The sequence below is a fragment of the Astyanax mexicanus genome, chromosome 5 (assembly GCF_023375975.1).
Source record: "Astyanax mexicanus isolate ESR-SI-001 chromosome 5, AstMex3_surface, whole genome shotgun sequence".
NCBI classification, from domain to species: Eukaryota; Metazoa; Chordata; class Actinopteri; order Characiformes; family Acestrorhamphidae; genus Astyanax; species Astyanax mexicanus.
The window spans coordinates 48945478-48971681 of NC_064412.1; the positions used below are offsets into that span (position 1 = coordinate 48945478).

Sequence of the window (26204 nt, forward strand, 5' to 3'; positions counted from 1 at the left end):
TTAATAAAATGAATCTGTAACTCTCTGTCTTGAAGGAAATATTTTTATATACACTATACATTCAGTGATGAAGCCAATGCACAGCACAAGAGTCATCTGATCGTGCCACTGAATGCAGTCAAATCCTCACAGCGATGCTCTTAAATCTTGTTGAAAGAAACATGATCTTATTTGCAGACATCCCAAGTTGCAAAAGTTGATTTCAGGGATTTCAGTTTTATATTTTTTCTTTTTGGAAGGCCCTGCCTTTGCTTTCCTTTTTTTTTTGTCTTTTGAAGCTCCACCAAAATACATCTCCCTTAGAACCTGAACAACACCAACATATACAGAAGAAAAAAAAGGGGAAGAAGACATTAAAAGGGAGAAGGGAAAAAGAGTTTTTTTTTTTGGAATGAGGGAGAGGGGGGGGGGGGGGGGGGGCAATAAGTCCGTGCATCAAAGGGGGTCCACGACAAAGAGTTATCCACCCTGCCTCCGCCATGATCTGCTTTGTATCACTCACTGAACAAATCCCATCCGGGAGGGGGGAAAAACACTGCCCGCCCACACTAAAAACTGATTGGCTGTCTCACAGACTCTTTGCAGAGAACAGGCCAATCAGAACCCTCTCTGTTTTCTCTCTCTCCTTCCCACACGCGATAAGAGAAAAAAAGTCTGTCGCCTGTGTGCGCGTTTGGGGTACTGTTTTGAATTCCGGGAGATTATATGTGACTCGCGGGCATCAGGGAGCCACTACCGAAATGCGGGAGACTCCCGCAGCTTCAGGGAGACTTGGTTTGTCTGTAATATTATATAATAATTAATATTGATTAAGCTCTTCAAATCTGCCTATTACAGTAATGGCGGTCAACCAGTTTGATCATGCTGGGCATAGCTTTTAAAAATTCCAGCAGCACTGCTGTATCTGATCCACTCATTGTACCAGAACAACACACACTAATACTTCATACACCACCACCATGCTAATCAGTGCTAATCACTGCAGTGCTGACAATAACGACCCACCACCTATAACAATAATAATAGCTGCTCTGTGGTGGACACCCCTTCTAATGAATGATTAATTCAGCTACATTAAGTAGCATCTATTGCTAACCATGATGTGCAAATGCACACTCAAGGCATGTTTAGTGCACGTAGAGACATACTGCCAAAAGAATAGGACTCTCTGGAGCAGATAAACAAACATAAACCTATTGGTACCAAGCTAGAAAGGTATAAAACCTCCAATATTGAGCTGTGGAGCAGTGGAACTGTGTTCCCTGGAATTATGGATGGTGCTCTGTCCAATACTTTTGGATGGGATGAGCTGAGGAACTTGTGGCCTCACTACCACTCTTGTTGTTGTTGTTGTTGTTGCAATCAAATCCTCACAACAATGTGATACATCTCTCAAATCTAGTCGAAAGCCTTCCCTATTGGACAGTAGAGACAGTTACTCCAACAAAAGCAGGATACTCTTTTTAAATATCCTACATTTCAGATAAAAAAACATATATCCATATAGAATGTAGACAGAGAAAGAGAGGCAGACAGAGGAAATGAAATCACATGATTACGCTCATCACTGCCAGAAGTCTTTCTAACTCTGTGACTCATCATTGTCTCCTTAAGGTGCTGTCAATCACAGATATTCCAGTTGGCAGTAATGGATGCTCCGCCTTCCTCTGAGCTGTGGAAAGCATTAAACTGATGACTGTCTGTTCCGGTCTCTGCGCTCCGTCTGACGCTGGACCCAGTTCTCCAGAACACATTAAGATCGGTGCCATATGCACCTGCACGCCTCAGTCATCAGCTCCCCACCATGACATCACTACATGATTCCTCAGCCTGCCCACGTGGCACTGCCTCACATCGACCTTGCAAGCAAAAGGCAGTGAGGTCTGCAATCAGTCCACTGACGTAAACCTCTATAATTTAATACTTCAAAACCCCTTCAGGTAGAATAGGTTTAATATGTGCTGCATTAAAAGCACAGTTTAATCATCTTTGATTGTTTCACAAAAAATCAGATTTTTGATTATAATCAAAAACAATATATATATATATATATATATATATATATATATATATGTGTGTGTGTGTGTGTATATGCTGTGAGTTGACTCATTGAGTAAAAAATAAATTATTAAAAACAAGCCCATGCATTCATATCACACGCTCTGACCTGTTGTACATACAGCACAGAAAAACTCACACACAGACGGGCACTGGATCAAACTTCAGAATGCGGGTTTGTGATTGAAAATTAAGAAATAAAGAACTAAACAAATCACATATTTTAGATTGAAAATATAAAATGTCTGTATTGTGACGCCGCTCCTGGGGATAGGGGCGTGGCCACCGTGACCCGGCAGTCAAGAGGCAAACAAATACACAGACACAGGGATTGCATAAACTCAAAACGTACTTTTATTTAGGTTTAAATGCTCTCCACCACACCCAAAACAACTCAAAACATAACTACGCTGGCCCAGTGGGGCTCTAGTCTCTTAACTTGTGACCTCAGTCTTTCCCTCATCTGCAGCATCTCTCCTGAGTGAGGGCTGAGGTTGAGTCTTTATGCTGGTTCCAGCTGATTGCTCAGCAGGGGCTGCATGTTACGGTGTGGGGCAGACCCGTGGCTCCCCCGCCTCCGCACGTCACAATATGTAAAATCGGGATTACTCCATTTTGAAAATTGCATCAAAACTATAATTGTGAAAATCACCCAGCACTAGCTGGAGCCGTTTCTTAATCTGCATTCTTGTCTGTACTTATATTCATGTGGACTCGTCAAACGTCCTCAGTCGCAGCCCCACCAATGGAAGTGCTGTTCCATTTAGAAGTTTGCAGTTAGCCAAGTTCACTACAAATACCCAGATGTGTTCTTGCTCCTCCCTCATTATTAAGAATGCATGGAAGGTGACTTGTGTGGACCTCTTACAGTCTGACATCCCAGAATGCACCTTGCAACTCGCAGAAAATTACTACCTGTAAGTTAATAGTTTTTAAAATATTACTGCTATGTGATAAAATAAAGTTTAAAGTTATTTTTAGGCGAGAATGTAGGAGTAAACCTCAGATATGTGGTTTATTTGTTAAGGAAAAACTCTTTCTGCTCCCCTAATAGGGTGATGTCATCAAGTGCGCAGCTGTTCCAATTACAGAATAAAAGTCCTAGGTCCTATGCACTCAAACTTACTAAGTATTGAGAAACGGTCTGGGTCTTACCACAAGGGGGTGTGACTTTTGTGTAGTGTACCTCCTGGTGACAGACTTTGAAAGGGGGCGCATCATTGGACTGAGAAATAAAGGACTATTGTTTCGAAAAAATCACAGGACATCTAGGCTTTTCTGACTATACTATTAGGAAGTGTAACTGTAATGTCTTTAGCATAAAGGCCTTCTGGTGAGAGCTTCAACCATGTCTTTACTATGGAGCAACACACTGCCCCACTAAACTGCTGGTGTGATGATCTGGGGAGCATTGCATACGACAGTCAGTCACCCCTAGTAGTGATACGAGGGGCACTAACAGCTCAGTGATGTGCGCAGGACATCCTGCAGACACATTTGTTACCTCGCATGGCAGGACTTACAACTGATAGCATTTTCACAGGAGTGTCTCCACCAGATTGTAACACTTCCTTGTCCTGCTCGCTGCTCAGATTTATCACCAATCCAGCATTTATGGGCACAGCTGGAACGCAGCTTCAGTAACCTACGAGTGCTGAGCTACAGGATCTACAGGCCCAGCTGTAGCAACATCTGTGGGTAAATATGCTGCAGGATTCCATACAGAACCTGTACACCTCCATACCCAACCATCTCAATCTCATCTTGTGTTCAGGCTAGAGGCTCCAACAGATTACTAGAACCTCCTTGTACTATAGAATTTCATTGTATTATATTTTAAATGTAATATATCATCAGAACATGTACACATGTAACGTGCACTTCTTGGTGCATTGATTACAAAAAGTGTATTAGACTAAGAGATTGTTAGACATGAAGGCAAACTGCACTGCGTTTTGAGTTGATAATGCTGAATCACTCTCACAACTTTCAGAATGGTGGGTCCAGGCTAAATAATTGCAACAAAATGGCCAAAATAACGGCTGTGACTGAGTGGGAGGTGTGCCTATTGTTATTCTGTATTGCCAGTATTATGTTTGTATGTGTGTATTTTATGTGAGTGTGTGTGTGTATAGTTTTGTGTGTAAAACTAGCCCCTCTTCCCTCTGGGGAGCATTAATCTCAGACATCCAGCACTTATGGACTATTCGCTATTTCAACCAGTGAAGTGGAAATATTTGCTGCACATACACACATATACACACACACACACACTGAAGACTACATAACCAGCTCACCGGCACCCCATCGCCTGGTTTGACCCAGAAACAGAAAGAGTGAGCAGTCAGGTTGTGCCGTAGGTGGTTCAGGAGTGTGAAATTGGACCCTCGTCTTTCAGCAGAGGTCACTCAATATTTCCTCAGGACTCCTAATGATGGATTTCCTGTTCAGAGCTCTATTAATATAGTTCTAGTAGAGCCCAATACATGTTATAGATCTACTGGCCCAGGTGAGATGATTCATAAATAAATACAATGAATAGAGTCTTAGATATAAAGCACATAAGCTGGAATAAAGAATTGATTAAAAGTGAATTACGGTAATTAGCTATATACCAGTTCATAGATATAAGTTGACAACTTAAGCTACGTTCACATTACAATCCACATTGCTCAAATCCAATTTTTGCTCACATCGGATTTGGCTATTCTGACTCTATCTGTGTGTAATGTGAAAGAATCCGTCCCTGAAACGTCTCACATGCTCACATTAATACCTGTATAATGGTCGCCTTCTTTAACAACAACAAAAACGGTCACATTTGAGAGATGACTCATAGTTTTATAAAGGGAAATGGATGTGTTAGCAGCTCATATGTTCTTTTGCATGAATGGAGAGTAAACAGCACTTCTAAAGTGCATGCTCATGTTGAGGAGGGTAAAAAAAAGGCCAGGCTGCTTGCTTTTGCTGTTTTTTCAGCTATAGCTGGCACTGAGATTCATGATAGTGACTCAAATCTGATTTGAAAAAATTGGATTTAGCATGTTCACACAGCCATAAAAAAAATCATTTCTGAGCCACATTGAGCTAAACAACAGGTCTGAGTCACTTTAGCCTGATTATATAAACATAGGCTTAGGCTTCATTAGCACTGCGGGTAAAGTGGCCCAAATCAAATATTCTGACCAAATCTGATAATCATTTTAGGCAAAAATCTTTTTAATCTGACTCATATCTGACCTCTGTCTGAACTGTGTGCAAAAGACATACATGTGCAAAAGAGCTTTTCTTCACATGAAGTTTCGATTTTATGTTTGTCAGAATCTCAAAAGCTTTGATAAAAAAGCGAAGAGAATTTGCTTAAGCCTCACTGTAAACAGGGCACATTATCTGGCCATGGGCAGGTTTTCAGTAATAATTTTTTATATTTCCACTGCTGAAGTTCTCAAATCAACACCGCTGTTATTTTTACTGATTGCTCACATTTGTTTCTTCTTCTTTACATAAAAAGATTCAGAAATTCTAATCTGGTGGTTCAGACAGAGTTGCATTGCCAGGAAATGGATATATTTCAGATTTCGGTACTACATCGAAATAAAAAAGAAGCCACATTAAGTGTGTTTTTGCTGTTTCACATATGACGCAAAAGAATGCATTTGTTTACACACAGTCTTAGAGGCTTGTAATGAAGTATTGTGGTTATCTGGCAGAACTTATAGCACTCAAAATCACTATATAGGTAGAAAAATAAAAAAAGTGGTGGATTGCAGGATGAAATGTTCAAAACTTCCTCCACCAAAAAATCTCCAACATGTCTTGCAATCATGCAGCAGCCAGGATTAGCAGGACTGGATTAGGGTGGTTTAGCTGCAAAGTTAACAGCTGGCCTCAGCAGGGTTGGAGCAGTTTAGCTGCAATGCTAACAGCTGGCCTCTGCAGGATCAGGGTGGTTTAACTACAATGCTAACAGCCAGCCTCTATGGAATTAGAGCTATGATACTATGATAACAGACACAGCAGCCAGACTCAAAAGTAAGCAAAGTATGAGCATGTTAGCCATGATGTTAACAGCTGGCCTTAGCAGGGTGGAGCAGTGTAGCCACAATGCTAACAGCTGGCCTCAGCTGCTTAAAAAATAAAATGAAAGGAAATATTGGAGAACAGATTTGGACAAAATAACTCAGAATACACTGTTTACTAACACAAATTTGAAAAATAAAATCTGCTGAATTTTGCTTGAGGCATGTAAGGTATTACATGTTATTTTATGTTATTAGATGATATGAGATGTATGCATATTTTTTAAAAAGAAACTCCTGTTTATTTTATATCCAAATACTATTTGAAATCATTATTAACCTCAGTCTAATATTAATGGCTACCCACCGCCAAAGCTGGTAAATATCAAAATCACTCTCTCACCCAGCGGCACACACACCTACACACCTACAGTTACAATGAAACTGTCATCATGTAATCCGGCCCACTGTGGCGTCCTGCACTCCAGAGAATTACCACTGTCCCAGTTCCCCTCTCTACCATCACAGACCCAGTGCCCTCTTACTTTCAGTTCATCACACTAATCATAATACACCCAGACACAGTGCCAGCTTAGCTATTACACAATCCAGCACAGTGTCCTGCAGACATCCCTCGCTGCCAGAAAGTGACAGTACTGCATCTCTACCAGTCACAGCATTAGTAGAGTATGTGGGAGCTGGCAGTAAGGTACAGAGAGTGATTGACAGAAACAATTTACAATATTCTAACTGACCAATCAAATATAATACTGAGGTACAGTTTGAGTCCAATAAATCTGGAATAATTTAATTTAATTCAACTTGAATTTAACCCTTTGAAATGCTGTCGTCCTTCTGTTATGAATGCAATGCAACAGTACTCAATAGTCTTGCAATGTTTTGTTAATATAAAGTTTTGGGATTTAAGTTTTTGGGCCCTCTCTGGTGAGAATGGATAACTGCACAGAGCATGCGGAAAAATCATTTTAAACTGGGTGGGTGTGATGCGGTCTCCTTTCAGAGCGAATGAATCCGATTCCAGGTTATGTTCAGTCAGAGAGAGAGAGAGCATGCTCAGTCAGAAACGTCACTTCAACTACACACTTAGATTTTATTAAGATTAAATGAGCTACTGAGCTCTGAGTAGTTTTCTCTTCTGAGGTCTCCATTGCTCCACCAGCCAATCGCGTTCAGTAAAACTGAGCCGGATCCTCTTTCGAAGGCTGTGCATGTGGTGTAAGTATGTAAAGACGCGTGACGTGGCCAGAATAACTCGTTAAAACACACACTTTTACCATTAAACACAATATTTTGTCTCTTCTCCACTTGAAATGCTTCTGCTTTCAGTTTAGAAACAAAATAATACGCACCGTCACTTTAAAGTCGTTCTAATTTTCACACATTTAACTGAATGAAAATACCTTTTAAAAAGCCCAGACAGTGTTATGACCCCAGGTTGTTATACTTTACTTAGAAATCTTTCTTTAGAAAAGGGAGACAGGCTTCTTTCCTAATATTGTAGGACTGCAGGACAATAAAACACCACACCACCAAAACTGCAACAACTTACACAAATACAAACAAGCATAAAGCAACCCTCCCCCTAAAAAACAACCACAAAGAAACAAAGAAACAGGGTAGCTGTAGTGCATGCTGGGAGCTCTTCTGAGAACTCCTATACTCTGTGCTGTTATATAGTGTAATATTAAAAATATTCCAAATTAAAAGTGTTTAAAGTAGAAGTAAGCCTAAAATACAGAAAATATGGGGTTATTCTCTTTGATCAGAGTGGATAACCAGCTGGACAGCCATTCGGTACATCCTGCCCCGCTCTGCTGAGTATGTTCTGATGGCAGTGCTGGCTGGTACATGGCTGAGCTTGCAGTACACTGCTGAAGGCTGTACTCCCCCGGGCTGTGCTGGGCTATTATAACACATGTGCTGGTCTGTACAGTCAGTACTTTGAGCAGTACTCTCAACATGAATGAACGGAATGGAGGTACAAGCTGGCTCCCGGGACCCAGGGCCCTTTCAGTAATGGTTGGGGGGGTTGAATTATTTCACTTCAGCTGCTAAAGTATGGCTGACAGTTTCAGATCAGTACAGCTCGTGTGTTATGTAATGTGCAGAATTCAGATGAATAGATTCGCCTGAGGGTAGACTATGCCAGAGCTCTAATATTCCTTTTATTAATTATGAAATTATAGAGAAACTTGAATTATTTAACCAGTTTCGCTGGAGTCATTTAGCCTAATTGACAGTTATTTTATACTGGAATGGTTACGTCACTCTGGCACTTGAAAGCATCAATAATAACCATATTACAGTATATATGTTATATGTTCAAACATTTGCAGACACCCTCTTTTTATATAAGTTAGAATAGCTCTATTGGCTATATGAAAAAGTAGTTTTTTGCAAAAAAATCAAAGGCTAATCCTGCTGTGTACTGTCTAATGTTCTCAACAAAAATGACCCAAACAGTTAAAAAAAGTACATTGTTGACACAGTAAAAAAAAATCTATCACACTCAACCTCAGGGGCAGGAAAAGCCTTTGACGCTGAAGCCAGTAAAGATACAACTTAAGGGAGGGGGAGAGACATGCCCAGTATGCAAATAGATGGTGCCAGGAGCCAATGAAAAAGGTGTAAGATTAACTTATCAAGGATGGACTGTCCAAACATAAGGCATGAAAATTCATCACCAAGCCTCAGACACTAGCAGTGGCCAATAACATTAGTTCTGTGCAGATCATATCTTGTGTGCAGAAGTTAATTATATTGTGACTACAAGATACAGCTCTGGGAAAAAAATAAGAAACCACTTAATGATGAAGTTTTTCCTTGATTTTACCAAATTTAAAACCTCTGGAATATAATCAAGAGGAGGATGGATGATCCCAAGCCATCAAACCAAGCTGAACTGCTTGAATTTTTGCACCAGGAGTGGCATAAAGTTATCCAAAAGCAGTGTGTAAGACTGGTGGAGGAGAACATGATGCCAAGAAATGCATGAAAACTGTGATTAAAAACCAGGGTTATTCCACCAAATATTGATTTCTGAACTCTTAAAACTTTATGAATATAAACTTGTTTTCTTGGCATTATTTGAGGTCTGAAAGCTCTGAATCTTTTTTGTTATTTCAGTCATTTCTCATTTTCTGCAAATAAATGCTGTAAATGACAATATTTTTATTTGGAATTTGGGAGAAATGTTGTGCGTAGTTTAAAGAAAATCATTTGACTTAAACATATACATATAAATAGCAAAATCAGAGACACTCAGATTCAGAAACTCAAGTGGTCTCTTAATTTTTTTTTCCAGAGCTGTATAATGAAGGTATAATGAAGTAGCTCATTGAAAAGCTAATATATTTGGGTTAAGAAACATACCAATAGCTTCATGCTTGTTGTTATTTACAGAGAGCACAAATAGCCCAGTTTAGTTGCCCATGCCTGGTATTAGCCCAGAATTCGTCTAGAATCAGGCATAGTGCCAAAAGCTACATGTTTGTTTTTTTTGTTCTTTTTTTGCTTCAGAGAGTCCTATTCTATTGGCAGTACTCTTTCTTAAAGAGACCAGACAAGCTGTGAATATGTAAATGTGTAAGAATTTGCACACCTGTGTCATCAAATAACAAGTGCGGCTTAAAGTAACAGAATGCTGCATTAATTTGAAGGGGTATCCACAATTATAGCATATAGTTGTGTAGTATATATATATATATATGTAGTACATATATAACTGTATCAGTGAAACGTACTGTATAATAATGACTGTAATCTGCAGCAGTGTGTGCTTGGTTTTACTGCACTGCTGTGTTCAGCTCTGAGACTGCGGACCTGTTGCTAGGAGCCCAGAGTTACCACTTCCTCCTGCCAGTGGAAACCGCGATGGGTTGGGCTTCCCCTGCCCGGCCAATCGGCTACGCGTTAGCGATGCGGCGTGACGACCCCTGAATATTTCATAACCAGCGGGGTGTTTGCTTTCCAGCTCATCTCTGACTCTATGATCTGTTTTATTGCAGTGTAAACAGAGTCGTTAATCCACGAGAGCCCATATCACACTCAAAGAAATTTGCTGGTTTAACACATTTCAAAGATGTTTTGCAACTGAAAATGAATATATAATGTTTTTCAATCCAAATAAATAGTTTATCATAACATAGGCTACCTTACTTACATTATATCTTGTAGAAACACTATAATTCATGGCACCATATATTTGCATAGTGAGTGTGTTCCTCCCCATCTCTTACACATCATCAGTGTGTATTTTTTTTCTGCATGCTACCTAAATTGAGTTGTATTCTAACTTGCCTCTGTGTTTAAGGCTGTAAGAGCAAGTTACAGCAAATTCTGCTACTAAGTGTGATAGATTGTCTTATTTTGTCTTTTATTACAAAGGATATCATAAGTATCATTTGTAATAATAAAAAACACTGACCCAACAGTGCCTTTAACTATAGGCAGCATAAATAGTCCAGTTTAATTGGATAGATTGCATATATAAATATATTTGGCATCAAAATAACTGTACACAGTATGGCAAAGTATTTGAATAGCGCTTTTTAAAGATATGTCACTACTGATGCTTTTTAACTACAATCATATGTAATGCAAAAAATATTGTGCCTTGTGAAAATTGTTTTTACATTTCATGACATAATATAGTTTTAAGTTTTAAGAGATTAATTATTATTTTTTTAAACCCTAACAACCACTTGGAACCCATGAAACCTCTCAGCAAACACTTATATCATGGTATCCATCTATTAACACATGGTAACACACCACATGACACTTTAGCAACAGCGCTGCGACACCTTAGCAGCAGCCGAACAACACCTTAGGAAACCACCTAGCATCACATTTGCAATTATACTATTATATATTATAACCATAGCATAGTTACATCTTAGCAACCACCTAGCAACCAATAGATACAATATATCAGCACTTTAGTAACCACCATGCAACCCCACGGCAACAAATAAAATATCACAGTAACCCCCAGCAACAGTTTATCAATATAATAGAAACCACATTGGATACCTTAGCAACCATCTACCTCAGAGGTTCTCAACTTGTCTCAGCCAGGGACCCACATTTCCTCATGGTCATCAAGTCGTAAAACCCACTTTTATAGAATACAAACCAAACAAAAGTATCCCATTTAAACATACATATGGATGCAAAGTTAATTTTATAGGAGCATTTTTTAAGAAACTGTGGAGAAACATGACAACTACATATATAAAAGTTACTATAATAAAATTAAATATTTAAACTGCACAAAATAAATCACGCCACAAAATTATCTCTGCATCCAGAGTACATTAGTAGGAACTCCCTCAATCTCTTTTTTCTCCAATATAAAATATAAGTACAAAAACAAATGGGCATTAATTATTTGTATTTTTTATGTATTTGTTTTTTACAAGATGTCCGCGACAGAACGTGTCTGCGACCCAATTTTGGGTCCCGACCCACCAGTTAAGAAACACCGATCTACCTACCACTTAACAAACCATGGTAACCACCTGAGATACCATTTTGACCACCAAGCCACACCATAGCAAAGCCATTGGAAGCACCTAGCAGGGAATTACTGATGTCCACAGGCAGATGTAGACACTACTGATGGGTTTCTGCGTAACACCGCATCCCCCCCCCATCCACCGCCACTCCCACCCCTGTGTACCACCCCCCTCACACACACACACACATAATTTAATTTCCTACAGTGCTGTGCTAAAGGCTAAAGGTCAGTGTAGCTGCAGTGGTTTATTAGTGTATGGTGTAAAATCTCATAACAGCTGAGCTCTCGCTGAGATAATCAGCGCTGAGTCTGCAGCACACACACTCACTTTAATCAGACAGTTCATATCAGACAGTCTGTCTGACCCACTGCCTCTTCTTCAGCTTTAACAACATCCAGCAACAGTTTGAATATAAATAAACTGTTTCTTCCACCACTGTTTCTTCAAAGACACAGTATTCTGATAATGATCCCTATATAACATTTCAGGTAACACTACAATAAGGGCACATTAATTAACAGTTCTCCCAGTAACCAGAACTAAATATTAATTGGCACTATTTAAGACATTATTAGCAATATAACATTTTAACAAACATCTTGATTTATTATTATTTACATTCTTAAAAAACACATTGTAATAATGTTTAATAATGTTATAACTACTGTCAATTAATATAACTACTGTCAATTAATGTCAATTAAATAGACAAATTAAAAACTTTACTGTTAAACCTGAGGCTCAGCCAGACATTTATCTTCCTGTACCCGTTTTCTTCAGTTTCCAAAGGTTTTTTTTCAAGGTGTAGTAGAAACAGTAGTCACTGCTCTCTGGCTCTCTTAATTTGTAATTTCTTTAAAGAAAAGACGTATACTTTTAATAGTTGCAGAGTTATCTGTACAGTGTTTCTGTGTCATTTTCTGGTTATTATTGTAAGCTCTTAACCAGTTACTTGTTTTCTTTACAATGTACAGTTTTTCTTTTATCCAGTTTAAAGCCCTCTGGCTGTTTACCGTTGCTGTCCTATTTTTGTATTTTGACACACGTGACAGAATGCTCGGCCAGGGAACAAAGGAAACAGGGGGGTATTTATACAAGACAGTCCAGGTGTGAGAAATCAGAAGCTCGGTGAGCATAGCGTCACATGATCAAAGAAATCCAGTGAGTGAGCATGCTGGGAAATTAAAAAAGAATCTTTGTTCTGAAGTTTAGAGTCCTAAGAAAACAGACTGACAGTGTCAGGACTGCCAATGGCAGTAATGATAACTTTTGTACCATTTAATTCACTGGATTTTGTACCATTTCTGGCTATTCACTGGACCTGAAGAAAACTGGGGGTGTTCCAAGAATTTTAAACCTGTAGTGTATTTAGAGATGTAAGAGATTAAGAGGTTACAGTAATAAACAGAGCTTCCACCCATCCTCCTTCTGCTTTCTTGTTGTTGTTGTTGATTGTGTACAGCCCCCAGGAGATCAGACCCCTCCCAGTTCCCCCCACCTCACACAAAACCTCTCAGTTAGTAGAAATTCCCATGGGAGAGTCAGCAGAGTCCCTTTACACCACCCATATACTCTACATACACTCTATATACACGCTACATACACTCCACACTCCATATCAGAAACTAAAGCTCCTGGAATAGCTTCCTAAGTTTCTAATGTACTGTCCCAAGGATGTGAGAAAAACAAACACATTTAAACACACCTGCATATTAAGCATTCAGCAGTTTGGGACTACCTTTTGGACAACACATGATACAGAGCAACCGATCAGAACATGAGGTTATTTACATATATTATCTGAAAGACTCCATAGCACAAATCCCCTGTTTATTCTACAGAATACATTCTGTTTATATAAAAAAACTGTGCAGAATAAATGATTCCCATTTTCGGCCATGCTGTTTCTGAATGGTTGCTTTGGTGTCCCAGGTGGTTGCTATGTTATCCAAGGTGGTTGCTCTGGTATTTGTACACTGTAAACCCTTTGTTTGAAACATTGTTTTAATGATTTAAGTCTGTTTTACATAAAATTGGATATTTCTAAGCAATACCTATTTTGAGTTAGTTGAACATTTGTGGGCACATATAAACATTCAAACTGAGATCTTTGAGTTGAACCAACTTTTAATAGTTGAGTATGAGTTTAGTCTGGTGCCATTGGCAGCTTCTTTTCCATTGGGTTATGTCACAATCTATTTGCATAATGGGTGTGTCCAACAGTTTTTGACTAACACTCACCATCAGTGTGTAGTAGTGAATCCCCCTGGGCTACCTTAAAAATAAATCAAGTTCCCTTTTAGTTGTAATAACTTAATGTTTTAATAGTTTAAAAGTTAAGTAACCTCAACATATCCGGTCTTACAGTATAACAAAAATAAAAAAGTTAAATCAACTTCCCCTTTACTTGTAATAACTTGATGTTCTAAGTTATGCTAACTTAAGTTTTCATTACCCATTACTTAAATTTTTTAAGGCACTTTTTACAGTTTCCTCATTTTTTAAAGTAAATTCAACTTCTCCAGGCTTACAGTGTACAAGCCCAAATTGTACAATAGGCCTAATAAACTGGAGCAGGAAACTTATAATATATGAATAGTTGGTACCACTTTAAAATAAGACTACCTTTATAAAGCGTTTACAAATGGTTTACAATTAGTTTATTAATGGTTACTAATTAGGTTGTAAATGCTTTAAAAATCATTAATAATCAGTTATAACACATACGCAGAAAGGGCAACAATGACCTGTTGTTTGCCAAATAGTGAACCCACAGCCATCTATATTGTTGCCCTTTCTACATATGGGTTATAACTGATTATTAATGTTAAATGTAAATGTAACTGTACATTTTTTGGGGGCATTTACAACCTAATTAGTAACCATTAAAAAACTAATTGTAAACCATTTATAAACCCTTTATAAAGGTAGTCTTATTTTAAAGTGGTACCGAATAGTTTTATATTTATTTGCATTACACAACTAAAACAAGTAAAATAAAGACCGTTTTCATGGCCTAAATTCACAATTAAGCCTAAGAGATCTTTAGCTCAGCTCTTTTAAGCAAACACCCATTATACCTTGTACATTGGTATTCTGCATGGCCCGCTGGGACAGGAGCAGAACTCCAGCACTGCAGGATGAGACTCCTTCCCAAAGGCCCGGCTCCTTTTAAAAGGCCCAATACTCCGTGTGAGGAGCCTAATCGGGCCGGCTATGATAGCAGGGAGTCTCACAGGAGCCAGAACTGTCAATCACCCTGCTCTGTGCCTTTCTGGGCTTTTGTGGGAACCCAGCTATTGACCCGTCTCCAGCCGACAGGCGGGACAAAGCCGGCAGTGCAGCGGCACAAAAGGGCTTCTCTGGGCCCTAGACTCCTGCTAACAACCAGTTATTTACACCCCGGCACTGAGACTGGCCTCGCGCCAAACGCCAACCGAGCGGTCGAGTTCATTGATGACATCACACATCCTCTGACCATGTTACTGAGACTGCATCTCAATGCGGCCGGAGAAAACAATCCACACAGGAATCTGCTGTTTAAGCCTGAGGTTTGTGGGAAAACGTTAAAAACCTACTTACTGCCGAAAGAGACGTCAAATATGTTCTATAGGTTATGTAACAGTGTGAGCACTGGGGTTGTCCAATATTGTATCATACACAATAATATTGCAAAAACTTTTTACATGATAAAAAATATGATGTGACAGTAGAGATATATTTTAAAGCAGTCTATAAAATAAGAGACCCCTTAATATTGATGTTTTCCTTGATTTTACCAAATTGAAGACCTCTGGAATATAATCAAGAGGAAGATGAATGATCACAGCAATCAAACCAAACTGAACTGCTTGAATTTTTGCACCAGGAGTGATATAAAGTTATCCAAAAGCAGTGTGTAAGACTGGTGGAGGAGAACATGCCAAAATGCATGAAAACTGTGATTTAAAACCAGGGTTCTTTCACCAAATATTGATTTCTGAACTCTTAAAACTTGAATGAATATGAAAACATGAATATAAACTTGTTTTCTTTGCATTATTTGAGGTCTGAAAGCTCTGAATCTTTTTTGTTATTTCAGACATTTCTCATTTTCTACAGATAAATGCTCTAAATGACCATATTTTTATTTGGAATTTGTGAGAAATGTTGTCAGTAGTTTATAGAATAAAACAACAGTGTTAATTTTACTCAAACATAAACCCATAAATAGCAAAATCAGAGAAACTGATTCAGAAACTGAAGTGGTCTCTTTTTCCAGAGCTGTATATAGGTAAGCGTGTGACACATGAGTTTTTCTTTTTCTTTTTTTTTGATTCAGAAAAGTGACGGTGGACTTTATATATCAATGTAACATTATTCACTTCATGTCCAAACAGTGTTTTTTTCTGTACTAGCAGTGTGATAGACAGGAGATTTACACTGATAGAACATTATTAAAAGACTTTACACAAGGTAAGACTAACACGTCTGTCTATCATGTCAATGCACTTGTCTACTCTGTGAAGATACATTGTTTGCCTTGAAGACAGAATTGTTGGCGCTTGTGCTGGAATTCAGCAGGGTGAACTGGGTGATGAAATATTTCGGAAAGGGAAGGATAGATTTAACAGTTGAACATGGTGAAAAGCAAACTTATTCTCCATCGCTTGTTTTCAGGTTCTTGGGTTCGCATTAGGTCACTGTTTAAAATTGTATAGCAATTTGATGATGTGTCACCTATCTTTCAATTTTAAAAACTGTTGACCAAAAAGTTGAATCCAGGACAGCGGCATTCAAGATGACCACCATGTTGGAACATGGGCTTACAAGTTTCTAAACAGGTTTAATCTAAAACTGAATTAAAACTAAAATCCTTAAACTCAGGTTTCAATCCCTTCCAATGGGAACAGGTGTATAAAAGCAGCGCCTAGACATGCAGACTGCTTCTATAAACCTTAGTGAAAGAATTGGTCTCTCTCAGGAGCTCTGTGAACTCCAGCACTGTGGTACAGGGATAGGATGCAGCACCTGTGCAACAAGTCCAGTCGTGAAATTTCCTCAATACTAAATATTCCACAGCCAACTGTCAGTGATATTATAACACAGTGGAAGAGACTGGGAACGACAGCGACTCTGTGCTCTGTCAGTGTAAAATAACAGCGGGAGGTCAGCGGATGCTGAGGAGCATAGTTTACTTGCTTGTTCACACATATAACAGTAAATAGTATTTAAGCCAGTCATGCTTTAATAACTGTGATTCCATCCACACAGTGTGGACTAAAGTAGGTGAAGAAATAACTATACAATTCCCAAACTTATTCTAATAAATAATTATAAAACATTTTGCTGTCTTTAAAAAGTGCATAATTTAAGTGTATATAATCTGTTATCATTATTTCCGTGGCATTTAATAGTCTTAAAAATATCGTGTATCACAATCATTTCTGGGACAATATATCGTTCACAAATCATTCTTATCATGACAGGCCTATTTGCCTGTATTGTGTATTCTCCTGGAATGCTAACCTTATCCTCTCATTCCATCTCATGCCATCCTACACTCCACATACCACCCCTCCTCACACACACACACACACAACACACACCAGTGCAGGGGTGTTGAATTACAGCCGCCATAATTAAGTCCCTCACTTTTTCCTAAAAGCAGCTGCCAGCACACAGCAAACCTGGAAAATCCAAACCACTGGTCTACACTGGCCACCATTGTGTTGGTGGTGATGTTTCTGTTGACCTTCTTCACAATATGGTGTGCCACGTACACGGAAACTCTGTCCGAAATATGTATACTCCCATTGGCTGAAGATGCGGCTAGAGAAAGAGAAGGAGACGGAGAGAGAGAGAGAAAGAGAGAGAGAGAGAGAGAGAGCAAGGCCAGCAATTGAGAGCGGTAGAGAGAGACAGCAGTAGAGAGAAAGAGAGAGAGAGAGGAGGAGCATGGTGGCCATACTGTTTGTCTCGAGCCACCCATGACGAGAGGAAGCTAAATTAGGCCAAATGGTAAATATTTTACAAGCTCTCATCCATTATTGACCAATGGCTTTACAGACCAGAAATCAAATCTCCCCTCAGTCTCCTAACGGCCGAGCTCTCCTCGCCTTCCCTGGGTGTCCTAACACTCACACACATACACACTACATATATGTCCAAATATTTGTAGACATCCCTTATAATGAGGTCCTTAAGAGGAACCTATCATTCACCTTGAGCAAGGCGCGTTGCAATGCTCGTTGCTATCTTACACCCTGTCAACAGTCTATTTTCACACTTTGCACCCGTGCCATTAAAATAGCATTAGAGTTTAGTAATAAATATTAAATAACACTGATGGACATTATGAACTGGAAGTGAGGTATGTTCAGGTAAATTTCTGGCATGTTTCTATATTTTTGAGGGAAAACACAGGTGCACACACACACGTACACAGGGATGCACTGCAGCAGACCTGGCTTTTAACTCAACAATAAAGAGAATGAAGAATAAAATAACATTGCTGTTCCCTAAATGAGCTGCTGGCGTATCTTCACAGTGTGAACTCACAGGTCACTATCTGTCTCTGCTGAGACGCACAAAAGCACTGCACTGTTAAGATACGAATGTGCCAAAGTCAGAGCTCTTCTCTTCTTTCCTCTTAAAGGAAAGGAATGGCAAGTGACACACTGATTGGTTTATGTCACAATACGCCTAAAACACACCCATGATTAATTAAGAGAATTAGTGCATGACTTTTGTGCCATGCAAGTTTTTGAGAGATGCAAGGCGTACTTTTTGCCCTCATGATACCAAAGACACACCAACACGCCCTAAATCTAGCTGTGTGATCTACAATTGACCGGTGCACTAAAGATCACTTAAACAGAGCCCATGGAGTTTTCACACTTAGATGTCAGGACTTAAGTTCAAACTACAATTGTTGTGTTACATGTTACATTGTATTCTATACAATTAGTCCAGCTAGATTTGGCTTTACACTTCAGTTTAGTGACACACTAGAGTGCCCTAAACCACTTCACTACATCATGTCACCATCACCTACATAGCTGCAGTCTTCCCATACTTCATACTGACTGATTTGTAGAAGGTCATGCATTGAATGTGCATGAGTGGTCAATTTTGCGAGGTGACTTTCCAGGTGTTTTGCTAAATTCTGTATCTCTGCCAAAATCCAACTCCTTTTGAGTACATGCAAAACCATATTGTTTTTTTGGGTGATAATAGCTCTCTAGAAAAGGGTTTTTACACTGTAAACAAGAACCATCTGAAGTTCTGGACCAAACAAAGTAGATGTAAAGCACACTAAAGACATTTTCATATCTGAAAGTCTGGACCAAAAAGTAAAGACCAAACCAAATCCAAACTGTTTGGTTTGTAGAATGTTGTCATATTGAGTTGCATTTCCAGGTGTTGTGATAAATTCTGAATCCCTTCTAGCGCAGGTTTGTCCTGCAGCAGAATGAGTGTAACAGATTCCTCTCGGATTCCTTTTATTTCTGTTTATAATTAAGGGTTAATCTACAGCTACAGTAGATACAGGAATCAGCACTGTAATCTGTTGTACCCATACTGCTGCGTGAAACACCTGAAACCTATTTTTTTTTCTTCTTCTATTGTTTTATGGGTGACGATAGCCTGACTCAACTTCCTGTAATTGGTGTAAAAGTCCATGAAAATTGGACCAGATTTTGTTAATTTGGCCTGGACCATAGTTTATGGCACCTTCCACAACAGATATGTTGATTTGAACTGAACTGAAAACATTGTAGGTGTGAAAGCACCTTAATTTGCACCCATTGCTGACACAGATGTGCAAAATGCACACACATATAGCTTGTCTAGACCCTGGAATAGGACTATATAGAGAAGATAAAGAAACATAACATTTTCAGCACCGTGGCTAATGCCAGGTGTAAGCAACTGAGGGGTTTAATATCCAATAATGACAGTGTCATTTATGTTTTTTATTAAATGCAACCAAATCCTCAGGACCCCAAGGGGCCCTCTGGACAGTACAGACGGTTATTTCAACAAATACAACAATAAATCTTTTTAATTCCGTTTGATTTCAGAAGAAACAAGGAATAAACATGTGTCCCATTACTTTTGTTCATATGGTGCATATTCCTAAGGCACTACAGTAAACATGAACAGCCCATCTTGATAAAAAAACATTAATTCTGTTTATTCCTAAAGCAGATTAATGCCAGAGACAAGACCAAATGCTAAAATCACATGGCCTGAACGCTTGGGAATGTACAGACTCTTCACAGCTTTATTTCTCTCTCTGAAAATATTTTCCAGCTCTGTTTTTCTCTGGCGCTTTTATCACAGCGATATTAAAAACATGGCTGGATATGAAGCAAGTGACAGATCAGATCCCTTTGCAGCTCATCGACCAGTAAACTGCTTTGTCATAACAGAGTCTCAAAATGGCTGCCTTTATGAAATCATCCCGTATGAAGTCAGCTACACATGCTTTATGAAATCTGAAATCAATAATGTCTGTATTGGTGTTGCACAAAGTACTGCAAGTATATATAGAGTTAAATGTAGAAACTAGCATTGTATCCCATGTTATTTGCCTTGTATCAGTGTTTAACAGTGCTGCACTGGCCTTTGGGATATGTGGGCAGGGTCTCCTGCATTGAAGGTAAATGTTGCTTATCTGTCCACCATCATTAGCCCCGCCCGCCACAGCACTGTCCACTGTGGGTGGTAATATTGGCCTTCTATAGCGTATTCCCTGTACACACGTGACATTATGAACAGGAGAATGTTAAATACCTGCCCAACTTCAAAAATGAAACATCTGCACCCACTATCAGACCTCACTCCAACTCCCATAATTCACCTGATCTTACTGACCAGTGTTCTATTAACTCAACTGTGAGCATCCCCAAGCCATCCAATGAGGTTACACTTAAACACTGCTTATACACTACTGTCCCATGACTTTTTAGAATGCCAATGCATAGACCCCGTTCACACCTGGTCACTTAATGTGCATTGAATATCAGGATTATACTGTATCTGGATAAGACCAACCCCCATTACAGTACAAGTGTAAACATACACTCTAAGAAATATAAGTACAGATTTGTACTTAAAAGAGTACAAAGCTTGTCGCTGGGGCTGTACCTTATATTGAGGTACAAAAAAGTACCTTTCAGTGAAAGTCCTTTTTTGTACCCATGGTTTTTGTGGCAGTAAAGATCATAAAGATTATAAACATTATCATCAACTAAATATGGCTCAAAAACTTGATGATACAAAATTGTCTGGCTTTCAAATAAAAAATGTGCAATTTAAATATATATTGTTCATTAGTACAGTGATGCAGAATACTGAATGTACCCTTTGGCTGGTTAAATGGTACAAATTTGTACTTATTGCTGTTAGAAATGACTTTGTACTTCAGAGGGAACAAATCTGACCCCGTAAAGACCAATATTGTACCTTTGAGGGTACAATTATAAAGAGTGTACCTTCGAGTACAAAAAAGTACTCATATCGTACCTCTGTTTTTTAGAGTGTACCCAAGACCATTTAAAACAGATATAAATCCGATCACTCAAACTGTTCACTTCAGAAGGTGGTCTTAGATGCATTAAAGACACACATTCAATCACACAACCCACTACTGGTGGTGGTCTGAGACACATTTATAATAGATACAAATCTGATCACTCAGATCACTTCAGGAGGTGGTCTGAGACGCATTGGAAACAGATACAAATCCGATCACTCAAATCGTTCACTTCAGAAGATGGTTTGAGATGCATTTAAGATACAAATCCAATCACACAAACCACTTCGGAAGGTTATCTGAGACGCACTTAAAATGGATACAAATCCTATGATCTAAACCACTTTAGGAGGTGGTCTGAGACACATTTAAAACAGATACAAATCCGATCATACAAACTACGTCAGCAGGTGGTCTGAGATGCATTTAAAACAAATAATAATAAGTTCACTTAAACTCTTCACTTCAGAAGGTGGTCTGAGATGCATTTAAAACAGGTACAAATCTGATCACTCAATCCACTTCAGAGGTGGTCTGGGACACATCTGAGCCATGTTCCAGTACTGAAAACACATTTATCTCTTCAAGACACATTCATCAAACTAAAACTCCTCCCAGTACTAAACTAAGACACCAGTAATAGTTGCCACACAAAGAGTGAATTTGCATATTTCATCCCACACAGCAATCAGACACAGTTAAAAAGCAATGTAGATGCATGTGGTTTAGTTCCTTTTAGGACACAAGTCAGATACTAGTCGCATAAAATGACTAGGTGCAAACATGCCAGAAATCAAAGGACAGGAATTAGGATCATGTTTGATTGTTACAAGTAAGTGCAGTTACCTGCCTGTAGAATAAAACATTTTTAAATAAATAAAAATACAAGTAACGTCAATATGTTTACACTGCATTTTTTTCTGTGCCCAGATATACAGCTCTGGAACAAAATAAGAGAAAACTTAAAAATTATCAATTTCTTTGATTTTACCAAATTTAGAACCTCTGGAATATAATCAAGAGAAAGATTGATGATCACAAGCCATCAAACCAAACTGAACTGCTTGAATTTTTGCACCAGGAGTAAAGGCATAAAAGTATCATAAAGCAGTGTGTAAGACTGGTGGAGGCGAACATGTGAAAATGCATGAAAGCTGTGATTAAAAACCATCAAGGTTATTCCACCAAATATTGATTTCTGAACTCTAAAAACTTTATGAATATGAACTGCATTATCTGAGGTCTGAAAGCTCTGCATCTTTTTTGATATTTTAGCCATTTCTTATTTTCTACAAATAAATGCTCTAAAGGACAACATTTTTATTTGGAATTTAAGAGAAATGTTGTCTGTAGTTTATAGAATAAAATGACAATGTTCATTTTGCACAAACATAAACCTATACATAGCAAAATCAGAGAAACAGACTCAGAAATGTAAGTGGTCTCTTAATTTTTTCTAGAGCTGTAGCTATATAGATTGCCATAATAAATCACTGATGTCAAAAAATCAAATCATCAGTTTGACATGAAGCCAGTTGGTGTCAGTTTAGGTTTAGGGTTTAAGTAAGAACACTGTATGGAAGGTGCAGGTGATGTGGTGTAATCTAGTAATCACTGGTAATACTCACTGGTTGTGTTTCCTGACATCTGGATAATGCACTTGCTCTCCTTGCTCATCTCCCGCGAGTTGAAGGGGCGGACCCTCACCGCCACCTTCACCGAGGCCCCGGCCATGGTGCCTCTTCACGTGTCCTGCTGTGTGTTGCTTAGAGCGGTGCCCGCACCTGCCGGAGAGAAAACAAACATAAGGTGGGTTACGTTATTCAGCATAACCTTTTATTATCATTAGCATAATAATACTCCTGCAGAGCACCAGTGGCATTTCAGTTCAGCCATATAAAAAAAATAAACATGGGCTTGCCATACACTATATGGAGAAAAGTATTGGGACAGCTGTTCATTATAGACTCAGTGCACCTGATCAAGCACTCCTTACAGAGGTAAGAAAAAGTTTGTGCACCCCTGATCATTTTCATGATTTTTTTACTTTATAAATCATTGGCTGTTCCGATCAGCAATTTCAGTTAAATATATCATATAGCAGACGAACACAGTGATATTTAAGAAGTGAAATGAAGTTTATAGGATTTATAGAAAGTGTGCAATAATTATTTAAACTAAATTAGGCAGGTGCATAAATTTGAGCACCTCAACAGAAAAATTACATCAATATTTAGTAGATCCTCCTTTTGCAGAAATAACAGCCTCTAAATACTCCCTATAGCTTCCAATGAGAGTCTGGCTTCTGGTTGAAGGTATTTTGGATCATTCTTCTTTGTTGTTTTATTGACTTGAATACCTTTAGCAGTAATTACTGGAACACAAAATATGTTTGGCATCATCTCATTCCCCAGACCTGAATATTATTGAAAATATATGGTGTGATTTTCATTAAGCGGGCTGTTCATACTCAAAAACCATCAAACCTGTGTGAACTGGAGATGTTTTGTAAAGAAGAATGATCCAAAATACCTTCAACCAGAAGCCAGACTCTCATTGGAAGCTATAGGGAGTATTTAGAGTCTGTTATTTCTGCAAAAGGAGGATCTACTAAATATTAATGTTATTTTTCTGTTGAGGTGCCCAAATTTATGCACCTGCCTAATTGTGTTTAAAGAATTATTGCACACTTTCTGTAAAGTCTATAAACTTCATTTCACTTCTCAACTATCACTGTGTTTATCTGCTATATGATATATTTAACTAAAATTGCTGATCCCCAGCGATAAGAGCAAAGAGCAAAGTTATTGAGATCAAAATGTTGGATGCACTGTTATTCCAGAGAACACTATACAACTATACAGCTTAATATTGGAGGCTATATATATATATATATATATATATATATATATATATATATATATATATATATATATATATATATATATATATATATATATATATATATATACCTCTATAGCTCACACCTGATATTAAACATGAGACCAATACATCCATGTTTAGGAATTTGCTCCAGAGAGTCCTATTCTACTGGCAATTTTCTATAGGTACTAGCTGTGTGTGTGTATGGGTGCAAGGGATGCAACTTTTAAAGTAGCTGAATGCTGCATACATTAGAATTGATGTTTGCAAATATTTATACATATAGTGTGTTAAGAGTATTCTAATTTAAGTGAAGTCATAACATATTATTTGTACACACTGACAAAAAATTACCACAACCTGCAAAAATTGGCATGCAGTTGTGTCTAAAGCAGATACATAAATTATGAAAGGTGTGGTCTGATTCCACCTTGCCTTATTAGAAGGCTTTTGGGACCTAATTTTGGTTAGTGTACCTCCTGGTGAGAGATCATTAAGTGGAGTTTTATAACATAAATTTGGGAGTTTGATCCACGCCCTTACTCCTCCCACTCTCTAACCTATATAAACCGTCACTTCCTCTCTACCTGTGTGTCGAACAACCTCGCACCCACCTCCTCCCCATCTTCCTCCTTCATTTATTTTCTCCCTTTCTCTTCCCGTATCTATCTGCCCCGAACTCCTGTCCAATCATCTGAGTTCGCCCCCTTCTCTTTTCCTTCTCTTTCAGTCAAGGGCGTGGGGAAATACTAGCAAAGTGTGAGATATGACTGTGCGATGTGTGTTGCCCTTTTGAGGCATTTCTTTCAGTTGCATTCTTTTGCAGGATAATGCTCGCCCCCACACAGCAGGATTTTCTAGAATTGTAGAACTTCTTGGTGCAATTATTCTTTTTTCTATGGGCCAGCAGTTTCCCAGACATGGATTAAGCCATGTCTTGGATTATACTGCATTATTGTAAATAGCGATTTTTCATTTAAAAGAAAATATATGATTATGTTTGTAATTAAATTTAACACCGGTCTCAGAAACTGTCCCAGTGAGTGTATATATAAATCAAGAGGCCAGAAAACCACATTGGCTGCAAATTAGTTAAAAAGATCCCTACAGCAATATATTTTTTATTTAATAAAGTAAATTATACAGCATCTCACTGCTCTGAGAAAGCTGGAGCCGAACCCGGGTTTATATGTTCTGAGCATGAAAGGATGGTGCCGAGTCAGCTACTGGTACCGAGGGACTGATACAGGGTCCGGCAGCAACAAAAGAACTGCAAGTCTGGCTAAATGTCATTGCGCTTCCTAGGATTACACAGGCCCAATAACCAGCCAAGCCCTGCCAGTCCACTAAAATGGAGGCTGGTTCTGGTACAGTGTCAGGGTTGTGGATCTGTGGATGGTGGTGTTTTAATGAGCTCAGTCGCTGGTATACAGCGTGGTTCTGTTCGCTGCCATGCTCGTTATTACCCTGGAGGTTTATTTGAATAAGGCAGTGTGCCATCTTGTGCGTGCCGCCTGCGGGAGGGCCTGCCGTCGTCTCTCTAACGCAGGGTCCTGCTGCTTCACATTCTGCTAAACTGGGACGGGTGGCACTCATTATTTCACGTCTTATTAAAACAGCAGTCCTGGTACTGGTGCTGAAATATTAACTGTAGCTCTACATTGAACCAAATGATAAATATATGACATTTAGTATTTAGTGGTCAGGCTTGTAAACATTGAATATACAATTAATTATTTGTTTGCACCGTATTTTTAACTAATATAAACCTATATCCTACCTAATGGTCATGTTTCCCAATGTTAAGGATAATACACTCAATATCATAATCAGTATCTGGGTCAATATCAATATAACATGCCATATGTAAGACGTTCATACAGAAATATTATATAAAAGCAATTATGGGTTGGCGATATGGCTTTTTCAAACAATATTATAAAAAAAAAACAGGATATTTTTGCAATAACGAAATTCTCAGTGAAATCACATTTATTTTTTATATAGTACTGCCCAACAAAATAAATATTTTATATATTATATATAGATTTATTTAATATAAATATAACAGTTTCATACATTGAAATCACCCAAGAAGTGATAAAGGGAAAGAGCACAATCTACCCACGCAGAGAGAGCAAGGCCAATAGGGCTCTCTCAGGGCTCCGGCAGCTGATG

General features: G+C 38.5%; 1 protein-coding gene across 16 annotated transcripts in view; it reads right to left on the reverse strand.

Annotated features, from left to right (window-relative positions):
• Positions 1–26204, reverse strand: part of kif1aa (kinesin family member 1Aa) — a 110453-nt gene that overhangs the window by 80793 nt on the left and 3456 nt on the right. For all 16 annotated transcript variants that reach the window (XM_022675457.2, XM_022675456.2, XM_022675453.2 and 13 more), the window contains exon 2: positions 22772–22927. In XM_022675457.2, the coding sequence (XP_022531178.2) occupies positions 22772–22877 (106 nt within the window). In that variant the 5' untranslated portion in view covers positions 22878–22927. The remainder of the gene's footprint in view (positions 1–22771; positions 22928–26204) is intronic.